The following is a 13,671-nucleotide window of genomic DNA, read 5'->3' on the forward strand; positions in this document are numbered from 1 at the left end:
CGCTCTCTTGAATTTCTCCTTGATTTTATCCACAAGCTCCCAAGACTTGTACATGTCTCTTTTCTTCCAACATTGACGTCTGGCCCTGGCTCGCATGCACTTGATCCCGTACCGATCCGTCGGCCTACCCCGATGTCAAACCTGCCAATGCGTTACTGTGGACTCAAATTTACTTTGTGGGGGCTTCATACTTCTGATACCCATTCTTATACATAACCAAGCTTAATAGTAGTAGTAGTAGTAGTAGTAGTAGTAGTAGTAGTAGTAGTAGTAGTAGTAGTAGTAGTAGTAGTAGTAGTAGTAGTAGTAGTAGTGGTAGTAGTAGTAGTAGTAGTAAAAGTAGTGGTAGTAATAATAGTGGTCCGAAGTAAACTAGCAAGGATATTAACTTAACTTTAATATTTCCTGTATCATCGCTTACGTACTAGGACTAGGACTACGACTAGTAACAATCAAGATTCTTGCATGAATCATGTGCGGAGTCGCGGAACTGCCCAGCGAAGCCTAAATCCTAGATCTCGCGATCAAACTAGAGCGCGGAGTAACTAGTACCAGGAACTCAGATTTAAGAGTCAGAAGCTCACAATCTCGATCTCTGGAAAGTCCGCCCCGAGCAACACAGCAAAACCTTGGAAGCTTTGATCGTCATGGCGCGGGAAGCGAACCCCTCATGCCAAGGTGATCTCACTCACCATTGAAAAGGCGTGTGTGGGGGGGCAATCCGGGGGAATGGGGGTAACCCTGGGGAAGGGAAGAAAACGTGAATTATTGAAATGATTAAGTACGAGGCAAGAGAACGATCGCTCTCCTCTTTTCCCCCCCTGTTTCCCTCCTTTTCCTTCTTTCCTCCTTTCCCCTTCCCAACACCCCCTCGGCATCTCCCCCAACTACAACTACAATCCACCCGCACCATCGCCATGTCGGACTCCGGCGACATGTCAAAGGAGAAAGCCTCGGCACGCGAATTCGAGAACCCCTCAGTTCCACAAGACGAGAAGATTACAGATCATGAATCGGGGATAAGCCGACCGCCATCATTCAATGTCGATGAAAAAGCGGTGTTGCGCAAAATGGATCTTCGATTAATTCCTATGCTCAGCATCCTTTACCTCCTTGCTTTTTTGGATCGAGGTACACAACATGAACCTCCCTATTGGGTATGGGTCTAAGCACTAACTAAAGTCCTTTGAATAGGAAATATTGGAAACGCAAAGATTGAGGGATTGGTGGATGATTTGAATATGACAGGACCGCAGTACAATTGGACTCGTATGGACTGCATTCCTTTGTGGTATGTGAGCTATGCTGACGCTCGTTTCCCAGTGACCGTGTTCTTTTTCACCTACTGCGTCTTCGAGTTACCCAGCAATCTCCTCCTTAAAAAGTTGAGACCGTCCAGATGGCTACCATTAATCATGGTTGCATGGGGTATCGTAATGGTCAGCAGTGAATCCCCTGCGAAGTCGTGCTTGGATTGAGTTAACACCGTGGATCAGACCCTGATGGGAGTTGTCAAGGGCTATGGTGGTCTCTTGGCAACCCGCCTCATGTTGGGTGTCGCCGGTACGTACTGTTCTTTCCAGTCATCCTCAACGTGGAATTTTGCCGATCAATTGCTATAGAGGCCGGTCTATATCCAGGTGTAGCCTATTACATTACGCTCTGGTACCCTCGCCATCGAGCTCAGTATCGACAAGCGCTTTTCTTCAGCGCGGCCAGCATTGCCGGTGCATTCTCCGGGCTTTTAGCATATGGAATTGCGGTAAGATTCCTTCCTCAAAGCCTTTTCGGTAGCCAGATATCTCATATGTGTTGACAGAAAATGGACGGGGTTGGTGGGTACGCCGGCTGGCGCTGGATCTTCATTCTAGAGGGTCTTCTCACCGTTGTGGTGGCTCTTTTCGCACCTTTCGCAATCCATGATTCCCCAGAGACGGCCACCTTTCTCACCGAAGATGAACGTCGGTTTGTCATTCATAGCTTGAGGATTCAAAATTCGGCGGACGCGCGCGAGATGGTGCAGGACGAGGACAAGTTTCAAATGAAATATGTACTTGATGCATTTAAGGACTGGCAGATCTATTTGGGATTATTTAGTATGCTTCAGTCCTCATCCCTCATCCCCCATACTTCAAATAACTAACATAATAACCTTAGTGTACTGGGGAATTACCTGTCCCCTCTATGGAATCTCACTGTTCCTCCCTTCTATTATCAAAGATCTTGGCTACACATCTTCAACCGCTCAGCTTTTGACTGTCAGTACTTTCTCCACAATGGCGCTGGAACTGAATCTTGTTCTAAACATTGCAATTCCTATAGGTACCAATCTACATCACTGCAGCAGTTGTTGCCGTTCTTGCAGCATGGTTCTCGGATCGTCGAAAGCAGCGGTCACCATTTATTCTATTCTTCATGGCCATGATCGCTATTGGGTTCATCATCTGCCTCGCATCAAGTGGTCGCAGCGTACCTGGCGTCGTATATTTTGGAGTCTTTGTCGCAGTCATCGGTGAGTCGGACTAGTCAATATGGATGCCAAGCGGACTGGATCGGGCCGCTAACACCATGCTAGGAATCTATCCCGCCTTCCCAGGCAATGTTACTTGGATCAGTGTCAACCTTGCAGGTGACTACAAGCGTGCGGCTGGAATGGCCATTTATATTGGACTTGGAAATCTTGCAGGCGGTAAGTCTCGTGACAGTAGTATCATCTTTCTTGAATTTCCAACTTCTATGTGCTAATCTGAAGGATTACATGGCAGCCATGGCATCAAACTTCTATCGCGCCCAGGACGCCCCGCAGTATATTCTTGGCCATTCTCTGGAGCTTGCCTTCGTTGTCGTGGGCATGGTAGCGACTGTGCTTTTGCGATTCGCTTACCAGCGCATTAACCGTCAAAGGGACCTTATTGACCCCTCAGAATATCCTGATGATCCAGATTCGTTGGGAGACCGGTCTCCACTATTCCGGTACATGCTATGAGTTAATCTCTAGAGACAAATAAAGATCTGGTTTTACGTCCATTTGATTCGGTTAGGTTGGCTTCCACCGAGCATTGCTGCCAGAATGACTTTGTTCAAACAGCAATCAGAACTTGAAGCAATCGTTAGAACAATACAAAGCTAAATTCAAATCGCGCTGTGGGAGTGACAGACCATAAGATAGACCTTGAATCTAGGAAAAAATCCTCCAGGCAGCCACACCACTCACTTCGACCCGTGCTCCATGAACTGTTTGCTGTTGAGAGTGTCACTAGCCCGGCCCTTCACTTCCTCCTCACCTCCCTCCTCCCTCTCCATCCATCATCCCTCCAATTTTCTTTTCTTTTCCTTTCTTCTCCATCTTTCATCTTTTCCTTCACTTCAACCTTGCTCCTTCCAAACATTTACCTCTGATACTCTTACATTCCAAAACAAACAGACCGTTTTCTTGATCAATCCCAAAATGCCACCTGAGACTGCCACCGAGAAAGACTACCGTTTCATGGCGGAGTGTTTTAAAAACATCGATCACACTCGAGGCAAGGTGAGCTACTGTGATCCTCTCACTTTCTGAACCCGCTAACAATATGGTTTCTAGGTCGACATGGTTAAAGTGGCCGCCGCAATGGGGTACGGCAACCCTCGCTCTGCCGGAAACAGGTACAAAGTTCTCAAAACAAAGCACGGATTCGCGACGGACTGCTTCTTTACCGGCTCGGTGAGTTACACAAGATTCATGATTAGCCTTCAGTTCTGACCCTCTTTACAGACTGGAGCCGCCCTGACCTCGCCCAAGAAAGGGATTCCTCGGGCCAAGAAGACCCCAATCAAAAAGGGGAAACAGGGTGGAGACGATAATGACGATGATCTGACTGAAGATGAGAACGTCGGCATCAAAGAGGAAAAGAATGCCGAGGGTGAAGCGTTCAGTTCTGATCCTACTACCCAGGATGAAGCCACCCTGAGTTCGCCCAAGAAGAGGGGTTCTCGAGCCAAGAAGGCAGCAGTCAAGAAGGAGGGGCAGGTTAAGGACGAGCATGATCTTGACCAGACTGAAGAAGAGAACGCCGAAATCAAAGAGGAGGAGGAGGAAGAGAAGAAGGATGTTGAGAGCGACGAAGAGATCTAAGTCCCCTCGGGTTGAGGCCCCACATCCCCTGCGTATGGCTTCTCTGATGTTGGTGTCGTCGACGCGAAAGGTACCGACTGGTACGCTAGAACTTGAAGGCCGGTGGGATTTCTGGGGGTCTGTTTGCGAAGGACGGGGAGCGCGCCTTCATTTCATTTCATTTCTAGAGGGTGTTTTTTTTTCCGCACGTTTTTTCCGCAGGTTCTTTGCGAGTTTTTCGCGAGGAGTATGGTCTCATTGGGGTAGCAAGGTGCCCAGGAGTTTTATGGGGATATTTTGCGGTGTTGCGTTGAAACAGGTAGTGCCCACTAATCGACTACACAGAACTTTCCTCAATCCATGGAAGAAGCATATGTCTTCGCGTACCAGTAGTTGATCGTAGATGTGTGTCAACTGATGTAGTATTCAAAAATTGATCATAGAATGGACTAGGGTATCTTAGCACTTAAAATCACAAGATAACGCCATGAGAATGCGGTTGAAAAATAAAGGAATGATAGGCCGCAGAGCACTGGAAGCTGTGCGTTGTATGTACAACACCCTCCTGTTAATCAAATGTCCGCCATAACCGATTCAACAATCTTTCGCTTGTAATGCGACAAAGCACGCTCTTTCTTTTGCATCTGTGCCCGCAGTTTCATGTAACGTGATTTCCAGGTAGCCTCAGATGCCGAAGGGTCGAAACCGTCGTCTCCTAGATCAAGACCTTCCAAGTCATATTCGGGAACGGTCTTTTCTTGACTCTGTGCGGTATTGGCTGCTTGGTTGTATGCCGCGGGTGCCACGTTGCCCAAGTGGAGATCTCCCAGTATAAGATGTATCGAGAAATGAAACGATGGTGTGTATTCTAGGGAAAGGTTGTATTCTGTGCCGATTGGATTTTGACCAGAGTTGGATAATGTGCCGATGAGATCTCCACGTCGCGGCGATGTGTCGATATTCAAAGCCATCATAGTTGGTCGCGGGGCCGAAGAACCAAAATGATGAGCCACCCCCAGATGAGTTGCTAAATGTAATGTTGGAAAGTCAAATGACATCTGAGAGTAGGTAGAAGAAACATTGGCTACTATGGCTGAAGCCAATTCGCGAGCTTCGTCAGGCTTCAAGGGGTCTGCTCGTCCGCTGAGACGAGCACGCATAAGGTCATCTGTAAGGACATGGGTAATTCCATCAACGGTTATTTTAGAACTGCCGTCCTCTTGTTTTTTCATAGATCCATTCTCTGCCGACTCGGAAGTGTGAACTTCGTTGGCATGTACGACTGCTCCGTTCACGCCATTGACCAACAGTGTTGGCGGTGTTGCAAGGCGTACTGGGGCACCAAAATGCTGAGGAACCTGCAATTGAAGCTTGCTTGGTCTTCCATTATTAGCTGGAGTAGGTGATTGGTCGAAGCTTGAGCCTGGCATTGGCTGTGACGAGCTCTGTTTAATCACAAGGGGAGAGGATTGGCGGAGAGAGGTTGTTGAGATGTGCGAAGAGTCTCGTGCAGCGTTGACATGAAATGCGGAAAATGAACCAGATGCTGTTGGTTTACTAGGCGGCCTGCCTCGACTTTTACCATTGGATGAGCCGTTGCTGTTAGTCCAAGCCGAGGAAACTGCCGGCCCATGTCTGCGTCGCGAGCGACTTTTCTCGCTGGTAGATGGTGTGATGGCAGAACGAGGCTCAACAGACACAAGCGAGTCGGATGGCTGGTTTCCTCGTGGAATAATGGCGGATTGAGGGTATCCCACAGGCGACGTTTCCCGTTCCGGAAGCCTCCAGCGAAGGTCTTGTCCAGGCTGCTCTGTTTGCCCAGGCTGTGGGTATGCCGAGGTGGCTGTTATCCAAGGATCCTCACTTGGAAATGCACTGAATGGTATGGCGCTCTGTGGAAATGTCACAGAGTGCTGCTGAAAGCCTCCAGGTTGTAGACCTGCTACCGATGTATCTAACTGGGGCCGTTTAATAGTCTTTTCTTCTTCAAGCTCCCTGTCCTCTGCTCTTTTCCTGCCCCTTTTAGGCTTCCATTGAGGGATGAGTGCGCGGAGGGCAAGGTCTTCTTCCAGTGGTACGCCATCGCGGGGTTCGCCAACGTATGGCCCCGAGGAAGGTAGCTGAGTATAGTACTGATGTTGGTGACTTAGACAATATTCGAAAAAGGCATCAACATGCATTGCACGCATCCATCGCTAGAATTGATTAGCTTCCATGTTGGTCTCAAACAGAGACGATATATGCTAAATACCTTTAATCGGACTGCGTACTGCTGGACCTTCTGCGTGCTTTGTTTCTTCTCCATGGAGGGTGGCTCCACACCCAGTTCGATTGCCAATTGGATCCATGTCTTGAGCTCTTTATTATCGAATTTGCGAATGAGCTCAAAGAGAGTGAAAACACTGAAGCTTTTGCCATCACTGCGTGGAGGGCATCGAAAGGTTCGTCGAAGCTCCAAGGTATCAACAGAAGAAGGAACACTCGGATTGCAATATAGGATAAATAGTACATAAGCATCGTCAATCGTTTCGTCAGTAATCTCACGTGAAGGCAGAGCCCGAGATTCCGCCTGGTCAGCGGTGTCTTTCAATTGCTGATGACGGAGGGCATCGAAGACCGGGGGAGACATAGACGGCCCGGAACGAGCTACTGAGGAGAGAGGAACGGCGGAGCGGAACCCCCCTTGGAGAAGATTGAATGCTCCGGGGAGTCTCTTTACGATGCAGCGACGGTGATTTGTTAGCCTCTGCCTGGCTGCGAGCGCTTCCAAGTGAAGAGGCACTGCGAAGTGTTGATTCCAGTGTGGATGGGTACCGTGCATACTGCTGGATTACCATCTGAGACGCTCCGAGGTCGGTCTGATCCGATCGGTCGGTCGAGTCCATCATGATGGGGAAGGTTGACTCCATCGAATCGTTCCAGGAGTCGTCAGCCCCCCGACAAGCATGCAGGAAACACTAAACAGAGCACAGTGACAACAATCATGGGTTCTAGTATATAGGTGTTTTGTCAAGTGCAGTCAACGGCGCTCAAGAATCAATCAATATAAAAAAATACCATCCAAAATAACAGGTGGTGGGGAGAGAAATAAGAAGCAAATGGGCCTCTCCACGAGGATCCCCCCCTCGAGGTGGCTGGAAGCGCCGTCGGGTTTCTATTTTTACGGTGCATCCATAGCGTCCTCACGGGGGCGGGGGTTCGCTGCCTGAGTGCCTGAGTGCCTGAGTGCCACATTCATCGGGCATGAATCAGAGATCACGGGATCATCGCCAAGCCTCCTAATACGCTAGCTTATCGATAGCGCCGATCGCGGCTGCCGGGTGGACCCCGTGCACTCCCCGGCTGCGGGCGCATTCGTCTTCCTTCTACGAGTACTGCGTAGTATCCTGGACCCTGCATCCTGGAGCAAACTTTCTATCGCACTTCGTTTCCTTTGTTACAATTAAGTATTATAATTTGCATCCATTGCACTTTATAGCCCAATCTCTCTCAGTCATGGCACACTCACGGTCGAGTGGGCCTTCAACGTCCACTCGACCTGCGCGCCGCAGCCGGACCCAGGTCGACAGCTATCATGAATCGACCTCCGACGATGATCTCCACGCAGAAGACAGACCAACAGTGTCTCTTCGGTCCAGCTCGAATGCGCAACGCCCTTCCTATCGCGAGCCGTCGGATCATGAATCGGACGATGAACCTGCTGCCGAGCCAGACAATGATCAAGGCGAAGGCCCAGAACGCCAAACGAATCCACCAGCTTCAGCTCGCAGTAGTCGTCGTTCCACTCGACATAGGCGCCCGAACTCAATTAAAAAAACCCGGCCTCGCTCCTCAAATACGACTGGCCATGGGACGCCTTCTATTGGCGTGAAGCGACGCCCGCGCGAGCGGCCAAAAGAGAAGAATTCGTTTTCGAATAAGCGAGCCAAATACTACTCGGAGCTCCTCGATGATGTTTCTCGATTTATTCCACCCTGGCAAAAGTTACCCTATCATATTCTTTTCCAAATCCTCCTCCAGGCGACCTACCCAACCCCCAACGAGAAGTGGGAGGCTCGAAGTGATATGGCCAGATGGCTTGTCAATCTCGCATGTTTATGTCGGGAATTCCAAGAACCAGCCCTGGCAGCTCTTTACTACTGCCCACCGATATTTTCATCCTACAAGTGTCATGCGCTTGTAAAATTACTCTCCACGCCACGGGACTCTCGCTTGATCAATTACGCCGGCAAGATCAAAGAACTCCATGTGGATGTAGACGTTCTTCGCTTCAAAAGTGGACCAATACTGGGCTATTTTGACCTCGCTCAGCTGATTCAAAAAGTCCCTCAAGTGCATGCAGTGCGAATCTATCACCAAGACGATTTTATTCTTGGCCACCAGCCGGCGGATATTCCCCAGTCGACGTGGATCTACTCAGAAAATCTATTCGAAGTTATGGACTCCACTGGTGTTCGACTTCGTGCCTGGGACTGGAACTCTCGTTTCTTGAATCTCGCCGACCTTCTCCCGTTCATGGACAAGCAACATCGGCGACCCGCTTTCCAGAAGCTGAAGGAAGTCAAACTGCTTCATCTTGGTGATCGCAACCATAAGGATACATTCGATAACGAAGACGCCCTGGCTGTTTCACTCAACGCACTACCAGATCTTGAACGATTAGAGTTCGTGGAATGCACCTTGCCCTCGGATCGACTCTTGCTCCAGCTGCCTTCAACAATCCACTCCCTAACGATTACCAATTGCGACAGAATATTCTCGGCTTCAATCGACGCCTTTTTGAAGTACCATGGTGATCGTCTTCGTGAGCTTAATTTGAATCATAATCGGCACCTAAATCTGCTGTGGATGGGTGGTCTTGCGTCCCACTGCCCTATTCTTGAAAAGCTGAAGTTCGATGGAAACATATACGACGCATCCCCTCACAATGACACCTTACCTCACTTTGATTCCTTAATGGAAAATGACGTGGAGCCGACATGGCCCCACACGCTGCGCGAAATCGAAATGACATGTCTGCGAAAGCTAGACGGTGACTGTGCAGATATTTTCTTGACGAGTCTTGTCAAAGCTGCCACCCATCTAAGTGCTTTACGGCGCCTGTCTATCAGCTTGATCCTAGACATGTCGTGGCGGGACCGGGCTCGCTTCCGTGATGTCTGGATACCTGACATAATACAAACATTTCAACACGGGGACTTGGTTTCAAGAAGCCCGGAACCCTGCCCGTTTCCAGAGTCATCGGACGCGACGTCATCCAAGCGCCAGAGCGCGCGTATTGCACAGATCGTGGACAAGCAGGATGCAGATGTGAACTCGTCTCTTGATTCACCGGGTCGGGGCGGCCAATTGCGGGGGCTTGGCATGTGCGACGAAGTCTTCATTCGCATTGATAACCAACGCCCTAGTGAAACGCAGTTCAACGAAAATGATTTTCTTGATTCTGAAGCCAGTGGCGATGATGACTGGGATGGGGAAGACTATGAGACCGGCAATGGTTACGCGTGGTAGCCAGGGACTTGCTCCTCGGCTCGGTACGGCTCGATCTTTGATCATCTTTTTCTGGAATTTTTTTTCTCTACTTTTTTATTTTTATTTTATTTTTTTGGCCAGGGGCACGGTTATTATTTAGGCGCTAGCTACACGGTGGACGAGGAATTTGGTAAATGGATGGAGTAACTACTAGTAGGACGAATACTAGTACCTTGTGTTTAGATTTAAAATGTATCAACAGTCTCATAATCCGTGTTCTTAATCATCTTCTAACTTGAAACCCTGCTTTATAGTATAGTGAACCTCTTCAGTTGTGGTTGGCTCGATCGCCAAGTCAATCAAAGGAAAGGCACGAGGCCCCACAGGATCGACTCGCCCGCGGCACCTCCCATCTCTGCTTCTGCTTCTGCTTCCGTCTTTGACATCCCCTCCCTCTTCCTCTCTCCCCCTCCCTCCCTGCCTCGGCTTCAACTTCCATCCTTTGACCGCTCGCACGATGCCCCAAGAGGCTCCTGCAGATACTGCAGGCCCGTCCTCTCCGCCGCCTCAACTGCCCGACGGATGGTAAGTCAGACCCTATCCTGTTGATAACGATTTGGCACCCGGCTAACTCTGTTTATTTTGAGGCTTGCTCAATGGGAGGGCGTCCAACGTAAATGGTATTTTGTGCAGAGAGCGACCGGCAAATCGCAATGGGAGGTCCCAACCGAACCTGTCGTTCTCACTCCTTCAACAACGCCTACGTCTATTGGGACCGGGCCCACATACCCACCATCGCGCCCATCAACCAACAGTCCCCAAATAACGGGGTCAGGGACCACCTTGGCGGAACGGATTGAGCCTGTCCTGGGCTGTGCGAGAGTTCCCGTAGGAAATTGCGATCATATTGTCTGCACCCATGCCACATGAATAGCACTGATGGCGGGATAGAGCTCCCTTGACCCGCAGCCGAATGAACAGCTCACGCACCCTACATACGGATCTTCGGGGACAACCGACTGGCATCCGAATCAGACCAGCCAACGAATGCCCCATGAGTTCATTCAGCAATTTGTGTACAGCGATAGTCAATATGGATCGGTGCGGAGGTCTGTCCGGATTATCTTCCAATGCATGTCGCTAATTGCTTTGGCAGCAGCCTCACCAAAATTATGGCGCCGGTCCATCGACGTTCTTTCCAAGCCATGACCACATGCAACCGAATGGTGAATACCAGTCTTTGGCTGGCAATGCAAGCTCTTCACAGGTACACGCTGGAGGATATACACAGCAACATCCTCCAGGTTCACATTCGGGCTTCGCCTTGGGCTCTCAGCATTCACAGCTTCCCGTTAATAATATAGAGGCAACCATGGCGCAGAGTCATCTTTCAAGCATACACGCGGTCCCTCCGCCCGAGCCTCAATGGCATCCCAGTCAACAGCCTTTGGTGTCAAATGCCCCAACCGAATCGGTGTCGACGGGTTTCGGTTCAACTACTTCACAGCCAATCTACCGAAGCTACCCAACTCCACACACCGTTGGAGCCTCTCCAAGGGAATTCGCTTCGCGATCATCACAATCTTCGAACCCGTCGCGTTCTGGGAGTGACTTTGCCTTCAGCCGGGAAAATAGCCAATCAATGCACGGATCGCTACCGATGCACTTACCCCGTGAGACTGAGAATATTCCAACTGGGGCTGCACAATCAATGTCCCGAACCCATTCACAGCAAGCTAGTATATTGCCGCCGCATGCAAACCATGGCCCAGGATCTGTCACACAATCTCCTCATGGCTACCAGCCACAGCCACAGCCACCAACTTCGCATAGTCAATATCAAGCCACCGACCTGTCACGAGCCCAGTCAGGGACGGCCTACAATTCCGCTGAGTATTCCGCGCCCGAGCTTCAAAGTGGCGTCCCGAACTACCAGAATCCTCTTGTGCAAGCAGGCATGCATCAGTATCTGCCCTCTCCGCAACGGATACATTACAAGCAAGCGGCCGATCCTATGGTAGGACCAGGGCAGCCCTCGCAAAGTGAGATACCGCCTGGATATCCAAATCAATGGGAGACTTCGGCTTCCACCGCTGTGCGCTCAGCAGCATCCGATCCCCAGTTTGTAAGTGGTCCCTGGGCATCGACGCCACCTACTGCTGGACCGCCGCAACCACCTCGTTACGAATAAGAACACTCTCTACGTTGGATTTATAAATGAGAGAATTTGAATGTGTTGGCGGACTAGCAATGCTCTCTATCTCCTGCCTATTTACCTTTTTCGATATATTCCCTTCCGGATTCCCTTCAGTGCGTATGTTGTTATCTCACTGCTTTATGCCCCTTGTTCTTGTTCAAGCACCATAGTAGTATTCTATGCATGCAGGATTGACCATCCAACTGTCAAATAAACCAATGCCTCCCGGGTCGGTGCCAAAGCAATGAAATAGGCTCCAATTGTATGCCCGTACTATGTAGTATTAGGGATATTACTAGTTGTGTGTTGGTGCCTGAGGTCAGGCTAGAACGACCGTGCTCTTTAGGATGATGTTCTTTCCCCCAGTGCAGTCAGTGGTGAGTGGGTTTCCGCCAGGTGCCATTTTCCCATCCACTGGACCTGCTCTCTCCTGCTTCTCTGCTCTCCTGCTCTCCCGCTTTCACTTCTCACCCTTTCAACTTCACACCAATATCCCTCCTCTTTCCTGGACTTTTCTCCAACCTTGCTCCAACCTTGCTCGAGTCCAAAAGGGCATTCCATCCAACACTGATCGGTTGATACAAGTTTTGAGAGGCTTCTGCTGTTCAGCTCTTCATAATGACCATTACCTGGAACGCGGAAGCTGACGCCAAGGTATGTACCACTTGAGCCTACATGCCCTATCCCCTACCTCTCTCCAATCTTACATTCTCTCAAGAATGAGTTCGAATTTATGGCACTGACAATTTCAGCTCCTGGTTGGCATCATTACTACCAGCAACACGGCCATCGACTTTGAAAAAGTCGCCGAGTTTATGGGTCAAGGCAAGTATCCTCCTACTGTGTTTCTTCCCAAATAAACCTCGCTTCGAGAATTGTTGCAAAGACAACTTGGCTGATTAGTCTGAAAAGACTGCACCGTTAGCGCCCTGAAGCACAGAATTCAGCGTATCAAGGAAAAGGCTGGTCTCACGAGCTCGAAGAGTGCCATCCCAAAGTCACCGTCCACACCCAAGACCAAGCGATCCACCCCCAGGAAGGCAACCAAGAGCACTCCCAAAAACACTCCCAAGCGCAATTCCGCCGCCCTCAAGAATACCGAACAGACCGACGAACAGATTGTCAAGTCTGAGCCTGAGCCTGAGAAGTTCGATCATGACGGATATCTTGCGTGAGCTTCCCTTCGCTCATCCCGACCAGAGCTGGCAGGCAGCTTAGCTTGGTACTTTTTACCAGTAGGAGTGCTTTATGGGGATCATGCTATTTTTTTCTTTTCTTACTTTGAGGATCTTTGTGTGAGATTAACTCACTTGATTTTATGGGACATGCTAGTTTGCTTGAACATGGACTCGGTCAGGCTTTTTTTAAGTGGGGGGGTTTCGGAATTTTGAGGGGAACTGCACATTGCGTATGGAAGCAGGTCGGTGGGCAATATCAAAGGATATCTAGCAACTTTACGAAGCATTTGATCCCCGGTTCTATTTTCCACTCCGGCTTTTAGCTGCTCATCGGCTCATCAAACGCTCTATTCAGTAAACATCGCGCCGGGCCGCAACCGGCCGAGAAAGGTGTGTCTGGGGGTTTTGATCTCATTTTTTGTGGGTTTTGATAGATGGTAAAATCGCCCAAAATCGAAAAAGAAGCTTGTTCCATCCTTCATATTGTGCCCTTGTAAACGCCGCCCACTCGCTTCTAAACAGAAAAAGTTGTGAGTAAAATGCTTTGCCTGGTTGAAACCCCGTTAGAGAAACCACCTTGACTTGCAAAGACCGAGGAGAAGCATGGGGTACTTACGCATTAGAAGATTCCGTTTCCCATGAAAAAAAAGTTGAATCGGAGAAATAAAGAAAATAGCAGGAAAGTTTCGTGGACGGGTGGTCTCCCCAGACCCCGTAATATCATCGCAATG

The 13,671-nt window shown here is 49.6% G+C and overlaps 6 protein-coding genes across 6 annotated transcripts; 5 read left to right on the top strand and 1 right to left on the bottom strand.

Annotated features, from left to right (window-relative positions):
* Nucleotides 1–917: 917 nt before the first annotated feature.
* N7481_004402 (allantoate permease family MFS transporter) lies at nucleotides 918–2,986 on the top strand (the record flags this gene model as incomplete). Its single annotated transcript, XM_057263621.1, has 10 exons — nucleotides 918–1,131; nucleotides 1,195–1,269; nucleotides 1,324–1,439; nucleotides 1,497–1,563; nucleotides 1,623–1,762; nucleotides 1,820–2,096; nucleotides 2,158–2,258; nucleotides 2,323–2,512; nucleotides 2,576–2,689; nucleotides 2,766–2,986. The coding sequence occupies 10 exons, from the start codon at nucleotides 918–920 to the stop codon at nucleotides 2,984–2,986; spliced, it is 1,515 nt and encodes a 504-aa protein (XP_057125282.1).
* A 462-nt stretch (nucleotides 2,987–3,448) lies between these two features.
* N7481_004403 (uncharacterized protein) lies at nucleotides 3,449–4,114 on the top strand (the record flags this gene model as incomplete). The annotated part of the gene is made up of 3 exons (XM_057263622.1): nucleotides 3,449–3,529; nucleotides 3,584–3,703; nucleotides 3,755–4,114. 3 exons carry the CDS (start codon nucleotides 3,449–3,451, stop codon nucleotides 4,112–4,114), a joined length of 561 nt encoding a protein of 186 aa, XP_057125283.1.
* Nucleotides 4,115–4,665: 551 nt separating this feature from the next.
* Nucleotides 4,666–6,981, bottom strand: abp2 (putative ARS binding protein Abp2; the record flags this gene model as incomplete). The annotated part of the gene is given in 3 exon segments (XM_057263623.1): nucleotides 4,666–6,288; nucleotides 6,345–6,742; nucleotides 6,759–6,981. 3 exon segments carry the CDS (start codon nucleotides 6,979–6,981, stop codon nucleotides 4,666–4,668), a joined length of 2,244 nt encoding a protein of 747 aa, XP_057125284.1.
* Nucleotides 6,982–7,588: 607 nt separating this feature from the next.
* Nucleotides 7,589–9,604, top strand: N7481_004405 (uncharacterized protein; the record flags this gene model as incomplete). The annotated part of the gene is made up of 1 exon (XM_057263624.1): nucleotides 7,589–9,604. The coding sequence occupies one exon, from the start codon at nucleotides 7,589–7,591 to the stop codon at nucleotides 9,602–9,604; it is 2,016 nt and encodes a 671-aa protein (XP_057125285.1).
* A 478-nt stretch (nucleotides 9,605–10,082) lies between these two features.
* Nucleotides 10,083–11,756, top strand: N7481_004406 (WW domain-containing protein; the record flags this gene model as incomplete). The annotated part of the gene is made up of 4 exons (XM_057263625.1): nucleotides 10,083–10,150; nucleotides 10,213–10,453; nucleotides 10,517–10,666; nucleotides 10,722–11,756. 4 exons carry the CDS (start codon nucleotides 10,083–10,085, stop codon nucleotides 11,754–11,756), a joined length of 1,494 nt encoding a protein of 497 aa, XP_057125286.1.
* A 624-nt stretch (nucleotides 11,757–12,380) lies between these two features.
* Nucleotides 12,381–12,937, top strand: N7481_004407 (uncharacterized protein; the record flags this gene model as incomplete). The annotated part of the gene is made up of 3 exons (XM_057263626.1): nucleotides 12,381–12,416; nucleotides 12,515–12,606; nucleotides 12,688–12,937. The coding sequence occupies 3 exons, from the start codon at nucleotides 12,381–12,383 to the stop codon at nucleotides 12,935–12,937; spliced, it is 378 nt and encodes a 125-aa protein (XP_057125287.1).
* Between the last annotated feature and the right edge of the window lie 734 nt (nucleotides 12,938–13,671).

Source organism: Penicillium waksmanii (genome assembly GCF_028829765.1).
Source record: "Penicillium waksmanii strain IBT 27052 chromosome Unknown utg000004l:1.0-5674109.0:1.0-5678898.0, whole genome shotgun sequence".
Lineage (NCBI taxonomy): Eukaryota > Fungi > Ascomycota > Eurotiomycetes > Eurotiales > Aspergillaceae > Penicillium > Penicillium waksmanii.